This window comes from Amblyomma maculatum, chromosome 11 (assembly GCF_055883805.1).
Source record: "Amblyomma maculatum isolate TAMU_Amacu chromosome 11, ASM5588380v1, whole genome shotgun sequence".
Classification (NCBI taxonomy): domain Eukaryota; kingdom Metazoa; phylum Arthropoda; class Arachnida; order Ixodida; family Ixodidae; genus Amblyomma; species Amblyomma maculatum.
This window is the reverse complement of record NC_139354.1, coordinates 63315238-63339458: the sequence shown is the minus strand read 5'-3', so window position 1 is coordinate 63339458 and position 24221 is coordinate 63315238. Positions and strand designations below refer to the sequence as shown.

Genomic DNA, 24221 nt, shown 5'->3' with positions numbered 1-24221 from the left:
CAAAATGTTTATCATAAACATTGACTTTATTGAGATTTGATAAGAAACGAAGGTCTAAACACAGGAACGTTGCAAGTTTATGCAATAAACGTTTCCTTATCTTTACAATCCTCTTTACTCGTTATTTATTCTAAGCTTTAAACTGGTTGGGGGAAATGCAGTATTTTAATAGTTTTATCCTAGGTAAATGCTTCGGCACCTTTACCTGAATAGGGCGAGCAATAAGCCAGCAAAACCTTTTTCCCAACCATGTAATGCTGGCGATCATAATTAGTAGTTTTGCGCATGGTTGCGAAGCCTCGGCCCCTTCGTGCATTCACCCCCTAAAGAGCAAGCACCACTTCTATCTTATATCTAGTGCTGTTTCTCTGTGGTGGCAACAGAAAGTATTGACACCCCCCCCCCCCAAAAAAAAAAAAAAAAAAAATCTAAAGCTTTGCAGGATTGGCTACTTAAGTGCCTCTACACTTTTGTAGCCAGGAAGCTATACCTTGGAAGCGCTTATGAAAGAAGCCGAAATAAGCAACATGGTGGTGTTACTCCAAACAGTTTAGTTGTCACTCGATGGTTAGTAATTGACGGTAAAACAGAAGCTTGGGCATGTTGGTAATCCATTGTGGTTTGCCAGAAGGGGGTTGTATACTCTGTTCCACCGTCTTGAAACATTATATCGGACAGATGGGGCGTTGTATTAACGAAAGACTAATGGAGCATCACAATAATGTTTTTGGTACGGTAAAAGAAACTATGGGCATACACTGCAGGGAATGTAAAAGCGACGCTTGCCAGCCATTTCTAGAGGAAGCAAAAATAATCAATCGGCATAATGACCAGACAGTTCGGGAGATTTTAGAAGCAAAATAAATCAACAGGATAAAGGCAACTTGTATCAGCAACCCGTCTATAGCTTTATCGGAACGTGAAGTAAGATTTATGAACACGAGAAAATGATGCGTTGTGAAATTCTGGATGACACATGGTTCGACTGCATTCTTACACTTTACGGTGTTTGTTTAGTTGTTCTTGTTTCTTTTATTGTGTGAACGTGTTCATATATATGGATGCAGGCATGCAATAAACTTGTCAGTTGAAAGTCAATGCTCGTCTTGTTGTCTTCCTTCGTCCCTGTCGTTTTTTTTTCGCGCTGTTCTACACATTAGTAATTGACATTTATATGTTTACCAATTCGCAGCAGCGCTATTGTAATTATTGGCACTCTGCTGCCTTTGTACAAAGCACGCACTTGCTTAGGCTTCTGGAACCAGCCACTGGATGAAAAAACAATGCAAGGACAACTAAGCTCCGCCTTAAGACTTAATAATGAGCACCTGTTTCCTGCTCCCCTCGGGGATCCCAGCTGACGTACTAGTATTTTATTACTTAATTAATCAGCGTTCCTTTAACTTTTGCCTCAATTCAATACACTTATTAGGATAGAGTATTTAACTACCATATTATACGAAAGGCCACCCCGAATAGCCCACCGCGCCTATTGGAGAGCTACGAAAATTTCGACCACCTGGGACTCTTTAATGTGCATTTTCATCGCACATTACAGAGTGACTTGCTTTTCGCCCGCCGCGGCCGCGATTCCATCCCGCGTCTATGGCTTCAGCATTACATCGCTTTAACAACTGGCCGGTGCAGCGGGATATGAAAAACAATAAGCTCTTAGCCGCTTGTCTTGTAACTCCTTAACTGACCTAACCTGCAGTCAAAATTAAATGTCTTAGCGTTGCATACACAGGAACAACTTCCAAAGGAAGCCACTTTCTTTCATGTTCATATATTCTGCTCTGCCATTCCTCAAGCCATATAGGCAGCGAGAGAGGGTCCTCACACAGCATCCACCCTTCCTTTCGATACATTGGCGTGACACTCGCGGCAACACAGGACGTCCCACATCGCAGCTGTGTATTGAGGTGCGCTGGTAAAAACTCTCGAAGTTTGTTTACAGACATTAATACTGAAAAAAATTTGAATGTTGGACAGCCGTCGATGAAGCCAAGTTGATGAGAGCCCAGACAAGATAATGGGTACGTTGGATTCGGTTCGCAACATTAGCGTGTTGTTTTTCTTTCTACTTTGTATTTAATACCCTTACTCCCTAAAATGATCCCATCACTAATTCTGGTCAATAGCAAAGAGATCAAACTTAAGAAATTTACTACGGATTTCTTGGACTCGCCGACCTTTGGCTGCTTTCCTTATTGTATCATAAAGAGCCCTTCATTTCCTCTTCAATGTTTCCATCCGACAATAGGCTAGTGTTCGTGCTCGTTTTATCAAATTTGCTGTACCAATAATAAAAACCTATCTTTGTATGTCAGCGATAATTTTCTGGCCTAGTCTACCGATGCCATCACATTTACCGGCCGGCTGGGCGAATTTCGAGCGGAGTTGCTAAAAAAAGGGGGCCACTAATTTAATGCAAAAGAAGCGTATGTAAAGTACCAAAAAGTCAGAAATATGACCTGTTAAAGACAGAGAAGATATGTTAATTTAGTTGCAGACAGCTAGCTGTCTTCAGAGGACTAGTTATGCAGCATTAGGGATTTAATATTCACATATGACATGGTTTCCGAAGGAAAGAAGACAAAAGTCGGCGAGGCCAAGGAAAGCATTGGGGATTATGTTTTATGTCTTTTTTTTTTAATTTTTACTTGGATAATCACAGAAATGCGTAATGTAGTCTGCTTAGGGGAAAGATAAATAAACACAAAGTAGAAGAAAAAACAACGTGCCGATGGCGGGGACAGAACCCACGACCTCCGAATATCGCGTCCAATGCTCTTCCAACTGAGCTACATCGGCCGCTGTCCCCCCTGCTACTTTCTCGGGTATTAATGTTGACTGTATACGAACCTTGAGAGTGTAGGATTAGTGAAGGGCTGCAGAATAATTACAATCACATTGGCTTCATCAGCTTCCACGGACACTGCAGAGTAGACATACACCCTACATTTTGTCTTTATCGTAGCGCGTCCAGCGCATCGCGGACCAAACAAGGGCTGTCGTTCTCGCCAATCCAGCGCTGTAAATCATTAGCTGTAGCAGCGTGGCAGTGAGCAGTTTTTCAGCGTCTTTGCTTACCAGCAATATTATTATTAGCAGAAAAGCTCCTTTCCAGGATCGAAATTAACAGTTATTGAAAGAATACTTCGGAGCTATTGTTTAATATTTTTATTGAAGCGAGATGAAGAAACTGAACTCTACTTACCCCCTTGTTTTTTACAGCGACTTTAAAAATCAATGGCTTGCTATCATTTTTTAACACACCAAATCTACTTGGACTATGAAGGACGCTGTGCTGAACGGCTCCAATAATTTCGAGCTGGGACTCTTGAACATGTGCATATATTGCACAGTAAAGTGGCATCTTGCATTTCGCTTTACCTTAACATGACCGCCACGGCGACGTCACACTCGGGCCGTCGGCTTAGTAGCCAGGCGGCTTGGAAAGGGGATCACATGGCTTATCATGAAATCGAACGATGTAAATTTACTAGAGGATCAGGCGGAGAGATAGAAAGTGTTTCGAAATAAGAGGAGCGCTTATAATGTTTGGGAACACTAACAGTTCGTCCCTTCCGTGTCTATCTGAAGGCTAGCAAGGGAAACGAACAAAAGAGGATGCGGTTAGAAGGTTAGCAGCAGCGTTAAAAATAAAAGAGGCCGCTATTGAGTGAAAATCATGTGACAAGATTCACCAGCGAAATGCTAGATTCAGGTGTAAAGTTCTATCTATGCTTCAGAAAGCTTGCAAATACACAGCGCATTTATTCGCAGCGTGATGATATTTTGTACGCTATGAACAGCACAACATTTCATTAAAGAGCGTACTTTATTAGTCATTTCGTAGACCACCTCGGAAGAACGTCATCAGTGTTATTTTGGTTGTACCCTTATGAGTATTTGCCCTGGGCTGGCTGCAGGATTCTGAAAACTGCCCTGAATAAGTTGCTCGTGACACCTGAAAGGCCGCGTCCAAAGATATTTGAATACCAAAGCTTTTAGATCCTGTCTCACTGAAGATGATCTTCTAAATAAGCCTGTTCCGTCTTTTTCGGAGACCACCAGAAATACTGATCTTGACCGGACTCACTACTCATCAAGCAACTATGATTCTTCTTGGCATGTTGATCCAATATGTGACAGAAGGGTGCTTGGGGTATAGCGGTGAGAGTTTTTGTGTTCATTCAGTCATAATTACTTAGCGTTGAGTTTGCGTGAGAAATTCGTCTTCTTAATGGGACTATACAATACCCAAAATAGAAGCTATGAAAATCCAATCAAGACGCAGCTATCATTTTATATGAAAGCAAAATTCAAATTTTGCGTAGTATGGCTCATTCTTGTGTAGCATTGCCTAGTGCTATAAAATAGCTGTGTCACATTCGAGGGAGGTTGGGCTGAATGCCTCGCACCATAAAAAAAAAAAAAAAACTGAGTTTTCCGATGGAACTGAGAAAAGACTTTGTAAAGCTTTTGTTTTGGTTTTGAGTGTTTACCGTTCTAAGGCCACTACGTTCATGATTGGCACTAGAAAGTTGGGCACGAGAAAATTATACCGTCTGGGGTTCCGTGCGCTCTAATCGCATATCATGCGGATGCCTTACTTATCAACTTCGTCCAAAAAGAATTTGAGTCATTGTGGTTTAACCTGACGCATTACCTGTGTAGTTAACCGTTAAAGGAAGGAAACAGGAATTATCTTTAACACTTTTTACGCACTTTCTCCGAATATACCTGAACCGCGCCGTATGGGAAGGAAAAACGGTAGGAGTGAAAGCTTAAAGATAGAAAGAGGTACCATAGTGTAGGGCTGCGAAGACAATTTCGACCACCTGGGGATCTTTAACGTGCACTGACATCGCACATGAAGAAGAAGAAATGGGCATGGGCAGGACATGTAGTGTGAAGAAATGATAACCGATGGTCGCTTAAGGCAACAAAATGTTTTCCAAGGGATAAAAGTGCAGCAGGGGGCGGCAGAATGTTAGGTGGGCTGATGATGTCAAGAAGTTCGCAGGGGCCGAGTGGATGCAGCTAGTACAAGACCGGGTTAATTGGAGGAATAGAGACGCCTTCAACCTGCAGTGGTTATAGTCAGGCTGACGATGATAATAACATCAAAGAGCCCCTCCCCCCTTCCCCCCCTCAACGACTCTCCGTATCACCTCCATCGAAACGCACCCACCGTCTGGATCGAATCCTTGTGCTTCGGTACAGTAGTCCGGCACATTACCTAATGAACCACCGCGGCGGGGATAGTTCGCCTCAGAAAACGCAAGAGCTCAGCCTCCGCAAAACTGTCAATAATTGAAAGAATGGGGTGGAACTGACGGCAATAGGAATCAAAAAAAGCACTACCTGAACTCCAAGGGGATGCTCGATTAAAATGCCACCACTGTTATCCTGAATTCGATCTGAGGCAATGCCCTCCAGATATGCTTGAAAGTACTAAGTGCGGTGTTACACAACCAAACGTAGAAGTACGGATTTAAGAAAAAGAATTATCTCGCAATTATCCTCCTCAGCGCACACTGCCATTTAGGAAAGATATTTAAGAGCTTAAGTATACTAATCTACTTGTTCTTTTCATTCTTGAAATGACTGTGTAAAAAAATCATCGCGTGATATCTATGGAGATCTTTCGTTATTAAATATCGTTGGTATACAACGATGCAATAAACTCCCGGCATGCTGTTTTCATAAACCTTCAAGGATTATCATAGACCAGGAAACTCTGTAGCTATTTTGATGGCGTAAATATCTTACTGAAATGCATTTCTGAACGCTAAACGAATGCTTCATCAGCAGGCTCTCCAATCTAAATCAATATTTTACAGGAATAATAAAGTACGAATTCTACATTTTGAAATACCTCCACTTCGCTTAAAGTTATCTCAAACAGCAGTTCTAGAGAATTTTGCTATCGCAAGTACTGAAATATAGTATACGGGTATAAACCGAAACAGATTTTGTAACACTTGGATGTAGAGTGTGGCAATAGATTGCTTCGCAAAAAAAACTTCCCAGTCCCTTTTCATTGTCTCACTTAAAATGGCGGAAAGAAAAGCATGACTAGAAACGCGTTCTCATTTCCGCAGTTTTGTACATTTTCGCATTTTACTGAATATTATTTAATTTAAACCAAGTTGGATGATTTGATAAGAAAGCAGTGGCCGCCTTCGTCTCCCGACTGCCTTCTAGTGGCATTTTGTAATCGATGGGGAATCGCAGGAATAAGCTCGATTACTATTATGAAAGCGGTACACATCTCACTGTGCCTGTTACTGGCACCATCCCGTTCTCACGCGGTGGCGCCTTCCTCCCTCCTCTTTGAGGTTGAAAACAGCAAACTCACTCAGCGCAGGCGTATCGGGCTTGTCGTGTAGCAGTTTTTAGGAATTCTGAGATGGAAAGGGGAGTGCCGCCCGCGTAAAACATTCAAGACCCGCTGGGATTGTTTTGAACAGCCCGCGCGCCAGACTATGCTGAGTTACGTTCTACCCACGCATTGAGATTTGTGCTCTCCAACTCTTTTACTGTAGGACTTTCGGCTGTAGTGCCATCATTAGCTTTCTTTTTTATTTTCACTGGAGGTCGGGTATGAACGATAAGATATTCAGCTTCTCGCTACAAAACAAGAAGTGGATACGATGTAGAATCATAAGCTTATTTTGCAATTCGGGAGTACTACGGCTACACAGGAAAACGCTGTGGTTTAGGGGGAAGAATCTCAGATGCAGCTAAAGCGGAAGTATGGGATCACCTCTTGCCACGACGTGCCATATAAGTCAATAGACAATTAGGCGCAAACGTTTTTGACCAGAGAAATAGTGCCGTCAGATTGCGTCATGCTTAATGGTGACCCGTTACTATATGTAAACTTGATTTAGTTTAGAATGCGCTTACGCACCGTAAGCTTGCAACCCGTTGATGCTGGAGAGCGCCTCAACTACCGAGCTGCTCTGGCAGCAGAACTGGTGTCATACAGCAGCTTTTTATCCAGTACGTTGCAAGCTTGGTTTTTATTAAGCAGGCAAGTGGGCGATACATGTACAACATTCGCGTTGTTTTGAATGCGAAATTGAATATGTGCGAAGGTGACTTTAAAGAAAAGTGCTATTCCTGTCGATCACGCCAGTATGCGGATTCATGTTAACTTGTAATCGAATAAAACCTCTCGCTGAAAATCTTCCTACCAATTTGATCCGAGCACCTGCCTTATGCATAATTGTGTGTAACCTGGCATCACTAACAAGACTTAACAAAATGTGGACGCTTCCTAAGCTGTCGCCGGAGGAACTTCGAAGAACATCAGCTCCAAATAAAAATTGTGCGGCTGCAGCTGGCAGACAGTGGTGTTAGCATTGACATGAAATGCCTCTTCAGGAATACATACTGCGGGTTTTTCTGCAGCTCAAGCTTTGTTTTCCACTTCCGCTGGTGCAGCGCAAGTTGGAATTTGTTAAGGTTTAATCGGCGTAATAGCTTAAAATATGTACCTTTACCTCGCAACAGAGTGCTGTGTTCTCACTACACCGCGAAATATGTCTTCGGCGAACTTTATTATGGTGGTGTTCTCCTTGCTCAAAAAGTGCTGTACATTATTTAGTGGCTACGAGCTCAAAATGTACGAACAGCGTCGAAGAATGAAATTGGATCTAATAGGCCAAATATTTCGCAGTATAATCCTGCTACTGCTTGATTTTTACACTGCAGGAATACACGCGAGCTGGTTCATGTTCAGTTGCAATAAACAAAGTACAGATTGTTAGGAAAGTTTTTTTTTTAAATACGCATGCGCTCCTGTGCTGTTGCGCGGAAGAGCCCAGTTGAAAACAACTCCAGGCCTTTGTCAAATATACGACGAAGTATTCTCCAGCTCTGTCGTATACGTCTAAATTTCCTACAGTTGTGTTGTACTTTCCTTTATTTCATTTATTTTCTTCTGTCGTATTGCTCTGTAGACTGTAGTTTTGTAGTGCTTTTTTGTTGTAACTGCTAAAAATTTTGACGTTACCAGAGAAATTCATGTTGTCAGAACAGGTTCGTATTGATACCGCAAAAAAAAGAAATGTTTTTGTGAGAAGAGAAATTTTGCAGTTTTTTTTTTCGACTGAGAGCGAGTTGCGGCATTTGATAACGAAATGCTGCTTGCATTGAGGCGTCGTGCAAAGATGTATTCAATACAAGATGCACTTCTGATAGTGGCTTAAAGGGGGTGTTTGACCATAACCCTGGTTAAAGTGGCACTTAATGAGTCGGATATGCAAAAAAAAGAAATGGTCGTTCAAGCATGAGGGCTGAACTGCGTTGTACACGGCTACTTTTTGCACAAGTTGCTGCATAAGGTGTCTAACTCGATTCGAACAAAATTGCGGTGCACAAGGCTGCGCCAGATGGCGCCACCGAACCAATAAGTGGCCGTAAAAGCGCTAGAAACTTTCCCAGAGTTATAATTTTTTACCTTTGAAATATCGTTAGTTGAGATAGAAGGAAAAAATACATTATGATTTAAATAAGGTCCAAACCGACATCATAATAATTTCGCTTCCAGTGCTTTACTGATTGCGCTACGGCACTGGTTATTTAGCATTCTAATTTTATACGTATTTATGCTGCTTGTAAACTATTAATGAGGTTATGTCGAGTGCACCGCCCTCCTCCAAAGTAACGAATGTGGACCGCGAGCGTGAATCAAATTTAAGGTCCACTCGATAAGGCCGAACCTCCGTGCGTTAGGGTTTCATTTTGCGTCACCATTTGATTCAGCCCCCACGAAGGAAAATATCAGCCCTATAGATGACGTTCTCAGAGGTAAACTATATCGGCATCAGGATTGCCTTGGCAATCAAATACAAGAGACATCCTATTGACAGCATTGTCTGCTTCTACTTCTCGTTAGGTTTCACCGTCCTCGGTTGTTTTAGTGAGTGGGCCGAACTCGGTCTGTATTCATTAAAAGGGGCTGCTCACTTGTTAAACATACCTCGTTTCAAGAATGTGCTACTTTATCTGAAAGAGCTTTCACACTATCTAAGCACAAAACACACCAAAGCACACTAACCCAAAATGCAAGCAACTAAGTAATTCTGTCATATATTTGTCTGCCAAATAAAAAAAGAACAAAACTAATATAAAATAAGCAATTTTATCGCCCTACTTCTAGGAGCTGGCATCTATGTGGTAGAATAAAAACAAAAACGTCTAGAGCACCTTGACAAATTTTGAATATGGTTCTAAGATGCAATCTAACAAAAGTGGAATTGCCTGTCTCTTCATATGGTCGTCATTCGTACAAATAAATGATTCAAATCGGCTTTGGAAATGGTTGCATGATCGGATCAGTTGCTTGTTACAAATGTTGGCCAGTAAGTACGTAATGACGGTCTTCAGTGAGCCTGTGGTGTTATGTAGCCTTTGAAGCGAAATCTCCACTATGCTAGATAGAGTCGTTCATCGTAGGGGTTTCATTCTGACCTTCATGTTACCTTCAAAGTGCAGGGGACAGGCTGTTACTATGCGGTTAAGGTGCCCATAGAGACAGACTCCAGTGCTTCCTTTAAAAAAAGGCTGTAAATACATATATTTCAAATCCATTGTCTTTATTTATTATTAGCTTTGTATTATTTTATCCGTGCGAATAATATGCAGAGTAAAAAAATTTCCTATATACTAGAAGTTCTATACTGCACGTCTTTACAAAGCAGTACAAATACATTTTTACGGGCTTAGTATATTTTTAACATATTAAAATGCCAATTTTTCAGGTTGCCTTGTTTTGCGGGAATAGAAAATGTTTCACCTATAGACAAAAAGTGCACCTTCAAAACGTTAATAATGTACTAATGAGATATTTTTTTCATGCTAGCAGAAAGTTTACGAATAATGGGTCGAAACTATTGATATCTAGCTTCTTTCGCACACACTAAAAATTCAAAACAAATAGTGTGCACTTTTAGCAGTGAAACAAAAATTTACGAAAAATGCATCAGAAGTATACTTATCAATGCTGTAAGAAATAAATATGCACCAAGCATTTCTAGAGCTGGCTAACAAGAATCAAGAAATGGTAATATTGAACAGTGTCCCAATAGGTTACCTTTGTCTCTGTTCCCGTGGCCCTTGTTATCACGGTTTGAAAAGTTCACACGAGCTGACATTCTTTTCCTATAAACCAAAACAATATCAGCGTGGGACTCTTGCTATGCGGTTCAGGTGTACACAGAAAAATGTGACAGATACTGTGCTTTCCTTTTCTATAAACCAACACAAAATATTTATTGACTCCGGCCATTCAACTTCAGGAGCCTCAAGCAAAAGTTTTGCTATTATTATACTGCACTTTATTACCCCTATCTTCATTGCCTGCATTTAATTTTTTTTCATGTCCTGAAAATATCCGACCGCTTGAGATGTTACATTGTGGACTACGTGGTGTCCCACAAGAACTTGACCTTGGGGTCTGCTTTGAATTTTCAAACTTGGAGCTGGATACCGAGTGGAAAGACAAATTATGAGCAGCGCCTCATTGCGGCAGTGCTTTAGATGTCCGACAAGTGTAGAGGTACATGGGCTCGAACCCGACCACTGGCGGCTGCAATTCCATGGAGGTGAAACGGAGAGTCGTCCGTATGCTGTGCGATGGCAGTGCGCGTGTTCATGTGGTCGAAATTACTCCGCAGCCCTCCACTGTTGCTCTTCTTTCTCTCTTCCACATTCACTCCTTCCTTTCCTTACGGCGTGTTTCAGGTATCCAGAAAAACATTGTGACCTGTGTTGCGCATTTCCTTGGTTGTAAACCGAAGTATAAAAAACATGAAAAAACAGTGGGTGTAAAAGACGGTGTAAAAGACACAAAGGTTTCGCTCTATCAAAAGGTTGAAGACCCGCTAAAATCCCCACAATTCTTGTTGTTTTCTCTATAAGCGACGCCCAGACGTAGTAGTTTAGCTGATCTGGAAAACTAGGAGGCCCCAAGATAGGTGATTGCGGTTGGTGATGGTGGCGGCAGCTTTTCCCGTTTCAATGGGTAGCCTCCGCCTCGCTGCGAGGCGCAGAAATAAAAGTCCTAATCACACACACCCACACTTACACAAAACGTTTCTCCTCAATGCACGCCATTTAAGACTAAAGGGATCTTGAATGTTGTCAGTTAGCTAATCTTGGGTGATGCAGTGTTGTGAGCCAACCCGATTCAGCTGAAAAACATGAGATCTTCCTCTCGGTATAGTCCGTATCAAGGGCGTTACAATTATGGCGTATTAATGCAGAGTGATGCAAAAAGTTCAAAACATGACGTCACCCTCGTTGCTGGCAATGGCTAACATCTTCACAAAAGGCGAAACGACGAAATCGTAGGCACCTCGTCAGGGCAAACTAACTTTTTGTTGTGGTATCTCTTTGTCGTAATAAAACCTCTCTCCATCTCAAAATAAGCAACAGAGCAATCGAGCCTCCTCATGGCTTCTGCAACTTGTTAAGTGCTTGGACCGGAGTGGACGATTATCCCTAGTTTTGCAGTTGCGCCTTCCTTTGACATAGGCCCCCTTATAATAGCATATAAATTATACTTCAAGTCCTCGTGCACAGCGAGCCTAACAGTCGACTCTGCGACTTGGAGCTAATTTTCAATGGCCATCATTCACTTTCTTGGGTGGTCACTCAAAAAGGCATAGCGGTGCCGGTGAAAAACTTGTTTTTGGACGCCATGTACATCTCAATGTAGTTTGTTTTTCATTCGCCAATAATGCCACCTCAACTCCAGAGCATATCAGTCGATTCCGCCACAAAAAGGTGGCAATTTGCATGCCCTTCTGAAGCCCGATCAGGGCACCGATGACTGCATGGTTTTTAATTTCCTGCGTCAACGTCTACAATTCCATCTTGGAACAAACTAGGCAGTATATCAAGAAGCCGCACGCCCAGATAGAGATATCGAGTCTGCTGGTGTCTACGGCGATGGGAACCCTGTTCTGAAACACCTTCAGCAGTCGGTACATAAGAGGCTTTAATATCTACAAGCTATTATGTGGCGAAAGGATTCCTCTACGGGGCCCTGACATATTCTTGGTGAAGTAAATAACCGTAACATTATAATAAGGACGATTCATGATTTAAATACCAGACTATGGTTAACGAGATGCTTACAAAGTACATTCGTAAAAATAAGGCATGACTATGACGCTATGATGCTTACTTTTTTCTAGGTGTATCAAAGTTTCCAAGGTTTCTGTGGCCTTGACAGAAATGATCCAATCAATGGTTTCCGTATCTCATTACAGAGGCGCATATTGTTTTCCCACGTCTATTGGAAGAGCGGTCGAAAGGGAGCTTAAAGCTGCTAGAAATTAATGATGATTTAACGTTAAAACTTCATAAAAGCAGTGTCTTTTCAGAAGAGTTTCTTATATCAGAGACAAGAGATAATGAACGTTTTGACTACCACGTGAGTACCAGAATGCTATGCAAAATCCGGTATGCTTTTATATTCTCATTGATTACTTCAAAACATTATGCTCATAATGCTCGCTCTAAATACTATTTTTTATGTTTATTTGTCTATATTCGTGAATTTATGAGAGCTGCCGCAATTCATATGTTCGCGCTATCGGGATTTTTGCTTGCAGGATTCAAAGACAAATGTTTCAAGAACGATAAGCTGGTTTATGTTTGATCTCCGCAGCCTACATTGAATATTCTTTCCATTCAAATCGACCAGTATTTGCTATAAAGATACCAAAGTTATGAAGCTCTCCATGATGGGTTTGCAGAGTGCGCAGACCATATTGATATCTTGTGTAACGTACTGCCAGTGAGCCAGTAGAAGTTATTTCGCCAGCCGTACAACAACGATACTGATGGTCTGCATAAAGCAGCGGTCATCGAGCCTGAACCAGGGTTACACTGTAGCTTAATTTCATGTCGTAACTCATAGTTTGGTGGCGACATATTTGATCTCGTGCCACAAGCTCAATCTCTGCAGTGGCAGCTACCTCGGTAAAGCCGCAATGCTTTCCTGCGCCACACCATATACGGCTGCCGCACAATTTAGTCGTGGCCGAACCTCGGTACACAGGAGCTTTCTACTGAACCTGCGACTTTATGTGGACGAGTAGCTGGCGCTGTACGAACGTGTCAGCAAACACAAAAGGTGGATTCTAAAGTATACTCCCCATGGCATCTTGTATGTGACCGATGCCGTGTGGGTCTACTTTATACTCATGAAGATGAGCTGTGTTGCTGGGACGTGTGGAAGCAGAAAGAAGTTCAGACCTCTTCAAATAGTCTATCGCGAGCCAGTATCACCACCAATAACGACCTCGCCTCCCAAGCCCAAATTTCAACCGAGTCATAACATTACATGCGCCGATGACGTCCTGTTGTGCATCACAAAGTCGGCCAAATATGACTGAAGCCAGACAAAGAGGGGTACATCATCAAAGTCATTACCGATGACGCCTTCAATGTCCTCTTGTGTAACAACTGCTCTATTGTCTATTCTGTTTTTCATGTGTGCCGGCGTTTCGAGCAGGCGAAATTGAAGCGCATATATCATTATTTTGACCGTATGCCATTGACCACTGATGCTAGTTGATCATATGATGACCTGCATGCACCCCTCCAGCTCTCCAATTGCAATAAAATAACCACAACGTCAGCCGAGAACCTGAGGCCATGACTCTCGTGTTCTTTTAATCGCATTGGCCGGAGAACAACTTGGCTATTAGAACCTCCATCAGGCTGACGTTCGCCAGTACGTTAACACGGGAATAACTCGTTCAAGACATATTCACTACAGCCCAGCTCCTTTTGTAAGTAGTGCTGCCTCTCCTAACACCAGCGTCTTGCCTGAATATTGCTACCCCAACACTAGTAATGAACCATGTACAGCTTGGATTGCCCCACCTGCTTCACTTGTTCGCGCTTTGTCCACGTCCCCAGTCAATGCTGCAAGCGTTGGTGCTTGCCCTCCATCCTTCTCTGCTATGTAGACTGCCGCGGAGCCTGTCACACACGTACTGACACCGCTTCACTTGTTTATTCCCACCCAAACCTTCTCTTCCTCACTGTAGATCTTCAGCGCCCTCTGCCAGCCGCACCTCAGAAAGCCAGCCAATACACATCCCTTAGCAGTCGCTGCATGGATGAAGCGGTTATCGTTTCATCCCTTCTCCACCCTAAAACCTCTTCAATACCCCTGTGGATCGTGTTCCTGTTTCTGCCGTTAATGGCAGCGGCGCCCAACTAACCTCCGCCTTCCAGTATCGCCTAATGAAAGTACTAGTGGTACTAGCGCCAGCCGCACTCCTCCAGAGTTCGCGCCACCCTGTACACTCTTTGTCAAAAGTGTGGTTGAGCACAGTAGGTCAGGTTCTGAGCCACTTCGTGGGGTTGTAATGCGTTTTCAGTGTTCCGGTCCTCTTGATGGTAATATTTTTGCCCTTTATTCTTCAGTGAGAAGGACCTCTATTAATGTTAAAAAAGCGCCACTACACTGCTCAGGACCAGACCCGACTGGCTTTGCACTTTTGACAAAGGCGGTACATGTACCGCTCGAGTATACATTGCCGGTATTTTATTGCGAAAATAATACTACTCCCATTTTTAGCCCTTCGCGTAGCCGCGGTCGGAAGGCACGTTTGACTTTTAATGACCCCAGATGGCTGTGACGTCATACCAGCTGCGAGAGTTGGGCTACCAAGTTGAGTCGTTGGGTGGCGGCAGTCGGTAGGCACGGCGCGCTGCGGATGAGGCGGTGACGTCTATGTGACGTCACACTAGCTTCGAGAGATTGGCTACCAAGTCGAGTCGTCGGATGGCAAAGGTAGGTAGCTACGGCGCGCTGCAGCTGGAGCCGCGCTGCTACCGAGTGGAGGCGCTCCTGTCACCGCTTCTCTCGCAGTTGAGAGGAGGAGGAAAACGATGGGTATATAAATGCTCGCGCTTGCTGAGCTGACGCACTCGTTATGCATCCTGATAAACAGAAAGAAGCGTGACGCCGTCTGAATGAAGCCAGGATACGACAGCAGGCTTCAGATACAGATGAAGAACGGGAACAGTGCCTCGTTCAACTTCGCGCCCAAGATGAAGCTAGACGAGCGCGTCCTTTGTTGTGTTTCCTGTATTAATCGTATGGTCAGCATGGTACACTACAACTGGCTATAGCACGAGCTGAACTATAGCATAACCATGCTACTATTGCATTCGCAACCTACCGGGCTTAACTAAAACTAAGCGCCAGCAAATTTTTGTTCACCGTCTTCTCCGGGTGCCGGCAGATATAAACCTTGGCCTTGTAGGCCAATGTTTATATGATGATGAGGTTTACCGCAGTGATTGCATTTTTCATGACACTTTTTTCTAATCTTTTAATATTTATCTGCTCGTGTTCTTATTTTGAACACTTCGTCTAGAACATCGCAGCTTCTGCTTAATCTCTCATCAACCTGCGAAAAAGAACATGCATTTCTATAGGTGTTTGGAATAGGCTGCAGCTCCCTGAAAGGCTATTGTTACTCTCATAACGTCACCTGTCTGCTCATTTAAGACTAAGGTAGCTACCGAACTCCGCAGTGTCGAATGCGGATATGGCAATGGATGTAGCTTCGGTCAACATGACCACGGTCGCACAGTAGAGATCCCGTAGTCCCCTCCTATGCCTTGCTGAAGATAAACTTCAATCACAGAGCGAGTGCTGGCTCTTGTTTCGCCAATTAATAAATTGCAACCTATTTGTTTTGGCAATCCTTTATTTTCTTTATGGAGTCTCATGCCTTGGTTATAATTCATTATTCAACCCCACCGGCCGTTTTGTGCGCCAGGTACGTTTTGTTTTCTGCCGTCATCACATCTGGATAGCGGGGCCAATGTGCAGACTGCTTTTCCGGCCACCTCACTGATTCCCCTATCTATACTGAATGTGAGTGCGACGCATGTTCCTTTTTATTATAGGCCTCTCTCCCCAGTGCCGACAAATACCGCTTGAATTCCGCGCTCCGTTCTCTCATCAATCGTCGGACTATCGGCCACTCTGATTCTACCCTCGCAACGTTTGTGCTCGAAGACTTAGTATTCCCCCGCAATATGCGACCTGATGGCGCCGAATATTTGATTGGTGTTGCCAATCATATGTCCACTACCATCTTTGAAGAGTTTTGTTATGCTTCCATGGAGGGAGGCCTTGGCGTCTTCCGCATGTATGACAGCGTGCGCTGGCGTTTCTACTGGACAGGTCGTACCACTCCATCTATCACTACGCGGTCTTATGTGATTTCTGTACGCGCCTAAAGAAGCCATCTATTTTAAGCCGAATCGCTTTCTTAACTCATGGTAAAAATATCTAGTGAGCGATATCTGCCCGCCAGATTTCACCGCGAGATGTGTGGGCTCGATTCCGCAGGATGTCGGCGGGAGTCTGTCGAACCTTTAAGAAAAAAAATCATCCTCCACCTGGAATCGAAGTCTTACGGCTCCGATCACCCGCCTACTGCGTCAACCGACTACGCCTCGCCGGGCACGTGGGAAGACTATGTTAGTTACCCGTACCGTTACCTGTGTCCAGCTTTCTTGCCCTATCTGTGCCACCTTGGTGCGGCGACACTGCCTTCACCTATGCCTCTAGGAGTGAGCGTCGCACACCCTCTGGAACCATCTATGGACAAAGTGGAGAAACGGGAGCGCGCCATCGCCACCATATGGAGCTAATCACTTCAAATATGGCACAGAAAGAGACGCTGTCCTGCACTGTGTGATTTTCGGAGTACGAGCAAATAAATACCCAACAAAGTATATCGGTTATTGCAGCAGAACCAGTCCCGAAGCTTTTTGCGTATAGCTCTTAAGGGATCTTAAGTGCCTCAAGAAATTTGTGGTTCTGAATCTCGAAGCACCTGTGGTCCTGTTCTGGCGTTTACGTGCTTGACTCCTTCCCTCTCTTCATCTCGGGGTTAAATTAACCACCTTCATACAGATAACACGGCAGGATGCGCCATTACCCATGTATCCCACAAGGTGCGCTACAGATGTCGCAAGAGAGCATAAAACAAACTTTGTACAACATGCCGCCAAAATTTTATTTATAATCAAGACCAGACAAAAGTTTTTGAAATATTTGCGTACATTGCTTTGAGTGCTGAAGAAGCAATGTAATAAAAATACGCCTCTTATGACACTTTGCAAATTTGTCTGACATTTTTGTATTATTCTCCAGATCATATGAAATCATGTGACCATACGTTTCCGATGGAGAAGCACTAACTACAGCAGGGCAGCCTTCTGGCTGCTGCTAGGTCTATAACTTGTTACTTTAAATGGTGATTTCACAACTCCATATATTTTGCAGTATTTTGACAGAAAAGGAAAGTATATAATTAACCACGAATACTCCTTAGTCGTTCCAATTCCCCATTTCTTCAACCTTAGTGCCAGGTAAGAACTTTTATGTCTCATGGGCAAATGCTCCTCGTAGAAAAGTAAAACCGTTGCCCTAATGTTATTTGTATGTTTCTGGTGGCTAGCAGCAAAGTTCTGTTGTCCGGGTTCATATTGCTTCTGTTCTTCTGAAGTAGAGCTTAAAAACCCAATTCTTAAGCTGAAGACTCACTGCCTTCGTACGAGAAACAACTTTCGCAAAATTGGTGCATATTTCAAATTTGTTCAGGAGGCCTGTAACTTCATTTTTGATTTTTGAAGATAACGACACCAAGTAAAAAGAAGCAGTTAGTTTTACAATTTTAAGACCGATACAATGCAATTTCAACCGACGTAAAATCAAGGCAGAATGCAGGTTGTTGTCGAAGGTAAAACGAAGCCCTTTGAATTGACATATACAAAAAAAGGAAACCTTCTTTAACACCACACTCTATGCTGGAATAAGGGGTTTATTTCCTCAGCCGTCTACAAATCGGCAAATGGAAAGTAAACTTTATATTAAATTTTACTGCAATATTGGCCTTTATTAAATAAAGAATGTGTCTAGGAAGCGCGGGAACGAGTAAGTACGCAAAACTACTGGCCATAATGGCATAAATGAATGTAAGAGATAAACGCTTCTGTCTCCAGCGTCTTTACCGCCAGGACAGTTTTACATCTCGAACATTCCTTGTTTTTATACCACAGCCATCTCTTCGAGCATTCTGCATGCACACACAATGTAAAGGTAGACAAGGGAGCTAAGCGCTTAAATTTACAACTATCACTAGTATTTGGATTTCGAAAATTGGGGGGTAGTACATTTATTCCAAAAAAATTGTGTGGTATGTATGTTTTGTGAGACAAAATGTTTTCGGCCACGTATGTCACGACTTGTAAACTGAAGGTGCAAGTAGTTTCCTGGAATTTGGAATATTTTTGGAAAATACTAGCAGTGCTCCGTGGTAATGTAATATGTATATTGTTTTATTGAAAAATGCCTACTTAGCTCTGTTTGTTTACTCACATTGCTGTATGCCACTTTAAGCCTACAAAATTGTTTTTACTTCCTCTTTCGATGAATTGATTTTCAGGTCAGTGGTGTTGAAGCTGAGAAGAATCTCTATCATGACCCAGAAAACATGGCCTCAGTTTCATTAAGAAATACAAATGGCCTTGAAATTGCAAGTATATTGTCTGTTTTACCACATAATTTTGACTATTTTGCATGGCGCCATCTATGTATATCTATTTGCAACAGGCAAATATGAGAACAGAAAGTTCAGAAGTCGCCACATGTTCAAACAATTGTTAAATATTGTGGTGGAGTAGAATGGGGGCGGGGGGGGGCAATCTTTAAGAGTCTTGTTGAAAACGAAATCTTTACTGCATACAGGTATACCTTGTATGACGTACTTTGAAGCCATGAAGAACGCACGAAGTTTGAAACTATTGCATGTCACATTTAAGAAAATGCGAGAATATTGTCAGGATATAAAAACTGGTTTCACTTTGTTATTTATTGCCTAAACCATAGGACATAAAGTAAGCTTTGCCGGAAGAACGGCGACCGAATATGAATGTACTTATTTATGCAAATCAGAGAAATACCAAATAGTGCTTCTTTTATTTAATTAGGATGAAAATGAAAGGTATTTAACATAACAAAAAGAAAAAAACATGACGAAGAAATGGCAGGAAAAATTAGACATTCACTTAACATTGGCTTTGAACGATTGAGCGATAGCGACATAATACAACCTTTGGAATCACCAAATGCTAGTTATTCCACGGAATTGTATGGAGTTCGGCGAAGCGTTGTATGTCTTTAGATGGTTTGCATTTTCTTGAAAAAAAATACGTAGTTTCTACTTCGCTCCTCTGTAGACAAGTGTACACATAGTGAAACGCATACAGATGGAACTTGTAGGTAAATATATCGTGGGATCAAATTCCATCACAAATTAACCTCCAAGTGAAATAGCATATGGGTCGAAAATGAAATGCGAAATTTTGTGTAGGCGCCCTCTACGCTGCGCAAAACGGTCACATTAGAGATTTGATGAAATTTCTTGTCGTATGTTTTTATGCAATCTTTCCTCAGTTCTAAGGAAAGCTCACGTCTTTTCTGCCAAACGAATAATGCAAGATATGATGTAAAAATTAGAAGGAAGCTAAAATCCTTGTTCAGAAGAGTGGTGGGGCCTTTAAGACCACCGCGCGATAATCTTTTTATTATGAACTTAAATGTTTTCAATTTTCAGTTTGCTCTGACGGCAACATTACTACTCCGTCAATGTTTCGTTTTTAGCAAGGAATTTACTTCCTGGGTAATTAAATGTGTCATATATTTACTTTTTTTTATTACTGGTTTTTCTCATGCCTCACGAAAATGAAGTCTATGATAGCCTTCGCCAGTCCCACTGAGCTGCTATGCAGTTACGTTATTCAGAGCTGTTTCAGGCCTGAAGCAATAATTTTGCCTAACTTCTTTGTTTACAATTGAGTGAAATATTGCTGGGCCTAATATTGAAAGCCGGGCGTAACTTCATACTTACATCTTTCATCGTTTTTGTGCAGGAAGGTTTAATCACTCCCACTCTACGTATTGAACCATTAATAACGATGCCACGTTCGATAAATGGTTCACTTCCACATGCCATATATCGCGTGCAAGCAACAGTGAAGTCGGATAAGAGACCTCCTAACGGTAAGACCACGACACACTCATCCTGTATTTCTTCCTATATAAATTCGGAAACGGCACCTCACCGAATCATAACGTGGGAATCAACAAATGCAACGTCCGTAAATATTTAGCCATTCGATTCACTAAGTTTCCAAATTTGCAGTCGTGTCTATTTGTTCTTGAATATATCGTGTCTGCGAACGTGCGCAACAAAAGAATTTCGAACAGGGTAGTCTAGTTTCTTTCGGGAGTCATGGCATGACGACGACATACGATGATAGACAGTAGCCAAAGTACACACCGAATATTTGTCACTGGCCAATACTTGGTTTCCATTCTAGTAGCGTTCGCTGAGAAGACACCTTCGAAAAAGAAGCTTTAAACGGAGCATGCGCTGTTTTCAAGGAAAATGGAAATGTTACTTTCCGGCAAGCAAAAGTATCTCTGAAGCCTCGGGAGCCGTGTAGCACTCTCCTTGATAGTTGGAGATTACTCGGAATCTATTGACATTATATATCAGACGTGCACTTCCTTTTATGGCAGTACACCCAGCACACAGAGATAATTAATGGCTTGTCCTGTTGATATACCGATACACCTACGGCACACTGGTATAGTAGATTAGCCTAAACTAAATCTGTCATATCAGTACTAATTCCGCCATTTTATAACCTTAATAATGCGCTGAAATAATAGCCTAATATCTTTCCTATGTATGACGCGCTAAAAATTAGATACATGCCATTTTATGGATAAGCATATCTGGGAGATCACCCCAACAAGGTTTCGGCTTCATATTTTCATTTTCAACCTCCGGGTCGATTAAGCACGTTCGAAAAAATAAAAACGGTGCTAAATGTTTGCTGTTATTGACCTTCATTGTTTACTACATAATTAACCCACAAATCGAAGACGAATAGCTAAATAATAACTACACCTAACTATTCATCTGATAAAGCTGTGTCCCTCAAGCTGTATCATGACGTAATGTTTAGAATATACTGGATATGCACTGACAGCACGGTAGTACCAATCGAAGTTTTCAAAAATGAACTTTCCTGTTAATGAAAAACGAGACATTTTTAAAAAGTCTGAACTGGTTTTCAACACTGAATATCAGCAAGAGATGGTGAGAATTCAGTCTTGGGACAAGGCGGAGTTGTAGGCTCTCCTAGATTTGTCAAGAAATGAATTCAAGATCTCTTGAGTAAGATAAAATTAATAGGACGTCAGTTTTAAGCGTGTGTGTTTACAATCACATATTCTTTGTACGTGGTTTTTTTTTAGCCAAACGTGCCCACATCGTCATTTCAGATTGTCAAATCTACGTTAGTGACTAGCGAATCAGTGAATGTCACAAAGAATGAAACTGTTCTCCAGCAATCGGTCACAGTAGAAAGCAGAAGTATCAGACATAGAGTTTCTTACTCTTACCTAGAGGGAAAGCTGTGCTGCCGTCTATGGGCGTTTACATGGAGTTTCCAGACGGCCAGTTCAGCCACCATGGGCGCTCAAAGCATCATGGGCCGGTGAGCTACCGAGTGCAGAACTAAAACTTTTGGCCAAAACTAATGCAAAGATAAACGTTGTTCTACCGTAAATAATGTCCTTAGATTGAATATTGTGACTGTAAATTACAAAAAGAGAGAGAAACAGCATGTTTGTGTGATATTTATCCAAAATAAGCGATGGCTCTTTCTCCTATTGGCTTCGTTTTGAGCAGCACAAATACCAATATTTCGCACTTAATAGGCAAACTTTGAAACAAAAAAAAAATGTTATGAAAATATTTATGGTTGTGCAATCACTTAAGGAAGTTTTTAGTGGCATTTCGGGAAACAGAAACCATTTATTGGCGACGTCTGCTTTTGCGCCTTCGCTACTATGGCTTTCGCGGTCTATGTACGCACCTTCAGATGATGATAACGAAAAAAAAACATTGCAGTAACGCCACTCCACGTACTCGAGAAAAACCGACTGTCCCGCAAAAAGTAGCACACCGGCCCATAATTCTTAGCGCGCCCATGGTGGTTGAAGTGCAGTGCCCTCTGCTTTCCCTCTAGGTAGTGTAAGGAACTCTATGGTATCAGACGATCAAAATAGATTGCTGCAACTTGAGTATCCCAAACCTGGGTAAAGACATTTCTCCTTAAATTCAGGGGATTAAAAAGTCGTTCTTGAGCAAATCTCTAATCAAAAGCGCAAGAGTGTAGCGCCATAAGGTACGAGAAAAAGTGCAACACTTCGTAGGTGGCCGCCAATATATCCAGAATACTGCCGGTAATGTGTGCCTCTATACATCGTTTGCCTTACTGTGGCGCTGCATTCGTATGCCGCGGCGGTTCAGCCTTTGTCATAGGCGGCTCATAGAAGTCCCACAATGAGCTTAGGTGCTAGAACAGGACACGAAGGAGGCCGTGTAGTGTTCTTGGCAGGCCGTGCTCTCCAGAGGCCGAAGTGTTCTCCTGCAGTCAAAAATCCTTTCGCAGGCATTTTGACTGCTTGCTTTGCACGTGTGCGTTTTTGACAAACCCCCTATATTCATAGCCTTTCATTCCGATGCCTGTTTATATTGTAGATGGGTATTCAACTAGATGCTCTGTTTTTTCATGTGGTCTATTAAGCGGCCGCCCTTTGTTAATCTTTTAACGACATCCACCATCCTTAATTTTAATACAATAAACAGATTATAAGCATACTATTACTACTTAATTTCATTTTCTCATTCCTTATACGGTATTTAGTGTCTTACAGCTCAAAATATTGAAGTATTAAAGAAGGATAGAAAACTGGGCGAGCTGGTAGTTATTCGTTGTTAGTGAAACAGCGCGAACTAAGCGAAAAACAAGAGCAGAAAGATAACACAGATGTATCCTCCTCCTACTTTGATCTTTTCTAGTTCGTGCCGTTCGTGCACAATGAGCTCACAACATTTTGGCGACCCCTAACTTGCGCTCCACCAAGAAGACCTCGGCTGCACCGTTTGATAATAATGTGCGTCACGAAAAATCTGCGACAACACTTTAGCGCGCGGTGCTTTTGCCCACCTGCTATTAAGGTGCAAAATCCTGGCATCGGGACGCTATCATAAAGGAAGGCCTCACGCCAGTTACGAGTCCCTGTCAACACAGACCAGGGTGTCGAAACAGTAATTGGTTGGTGGAGTTCGGGTTAGGTTCACGCCTATCATATTTGGATCTAGTCTCTGTTCTGAAGACTTATTCCGTTCTCGACCGAAGCGGTCCGACACTGCTAGAACAATTTCAAACTGGTATCGAACGGGTTCATTACCTTAATGCGCTCCTTTTTACACCACTTGGTACTGAGTTTTTGTTTTTTTTTTCTATCCACTTCATTTTATATACCACAGCAAAAAGTTTCGAACGAGCGACGACAAATAGAATAGGAGTGCAAAAAATATAATAATGATCCTCATCGGTATGCGCCTGACTAAAGCTGCCATTAAATTAGAAGAAAAGATTGTTAGAAGAAAAAAATGAAGTTAGAAGAAAAGTTTGTTTCGCGGTACGCTTTTCTAGTAAATATTGCACATCAATTTGACTTTTATCACTTTTGGTTGGTTTGGTGGTTTGTGGGGTTTAAAGTCCCAAAGCGACTGGGGCTATGAGAGACGCCGTAGTGGAGGACTCCGGAAATTTCGACCACCTGGGGATCTTTAACGTGCGCTGACATCGCACTTTTGTTTTAATTTATTTGGCTCAATGGTGTTCCACGAAATCACCGTTTCTTAAGCAACTTTTTGAATTCACACGAGGAGTAATAGACAAATACTACGGCAAGCCTGTACTTTGGATCGTGGAAAGCCAAATCTGTGCGGGAAGTATGCTGGTTTTTCCCCGAACGAGCTTTCAGAGCACAAAACAAGCGTTACTTTTTTGTGGCTGTTGTTGTTACTCGACTTCTTTTAATAAAAGATATTCTTATTCGACGAGGTATATTCTAGTGGTCGTATGGCTTGGAAGAGCACGTGCAGCGAATTCGTGTGCAATTTTCACTCGGTATAGAAAAGCCAAAGGTGACTTGTCGCATGCGGTGGACTTTACTAAAAAAATATGTCTATTAGAGACGCTTATACACCAAACTGTGA

The 24221-nt window shown here is 42.3% G+C and overlaps 1 protein-coding gene across 2 annotated transcripts in view; it reads left to right on the top strand.

Moving 5' to 3' along the window:
- Positions 1-4020: 4020 nt before the first annotated feature.
- The window catches only part of LOC146173966 (A disintegrin and metalloproteinase with thrombospondin motifs like), a 45437-nt gene continuing 25236 nt past the window's right edge, over positions 4021-24221 (top strand). Inside the window, exons 1-4 of one of the 2 annotated variants that reach the window (XM_084583590.1) lie at positions 4021-4179; positions 12297-12460; positions 18519-18608; positions 20005-20134. In XM_084583590.1, coding sequence (XP_084439716.1) covers positions 4122-4179; positions 12297-12460; positions 18519-18608; positions 20005-20134 — 442 coding nt within the window. In that variant the 5' untranslated portion in view covers positions 4021-4121. Of the gene's footprint in view, positions 4180-12296; positions 12461-18518; positions 18613-20004; positions 20135-24221 lie in introns of both variants that reach the window. The other variant, XM_084583591.1, reaches the window with a different exon arrangement.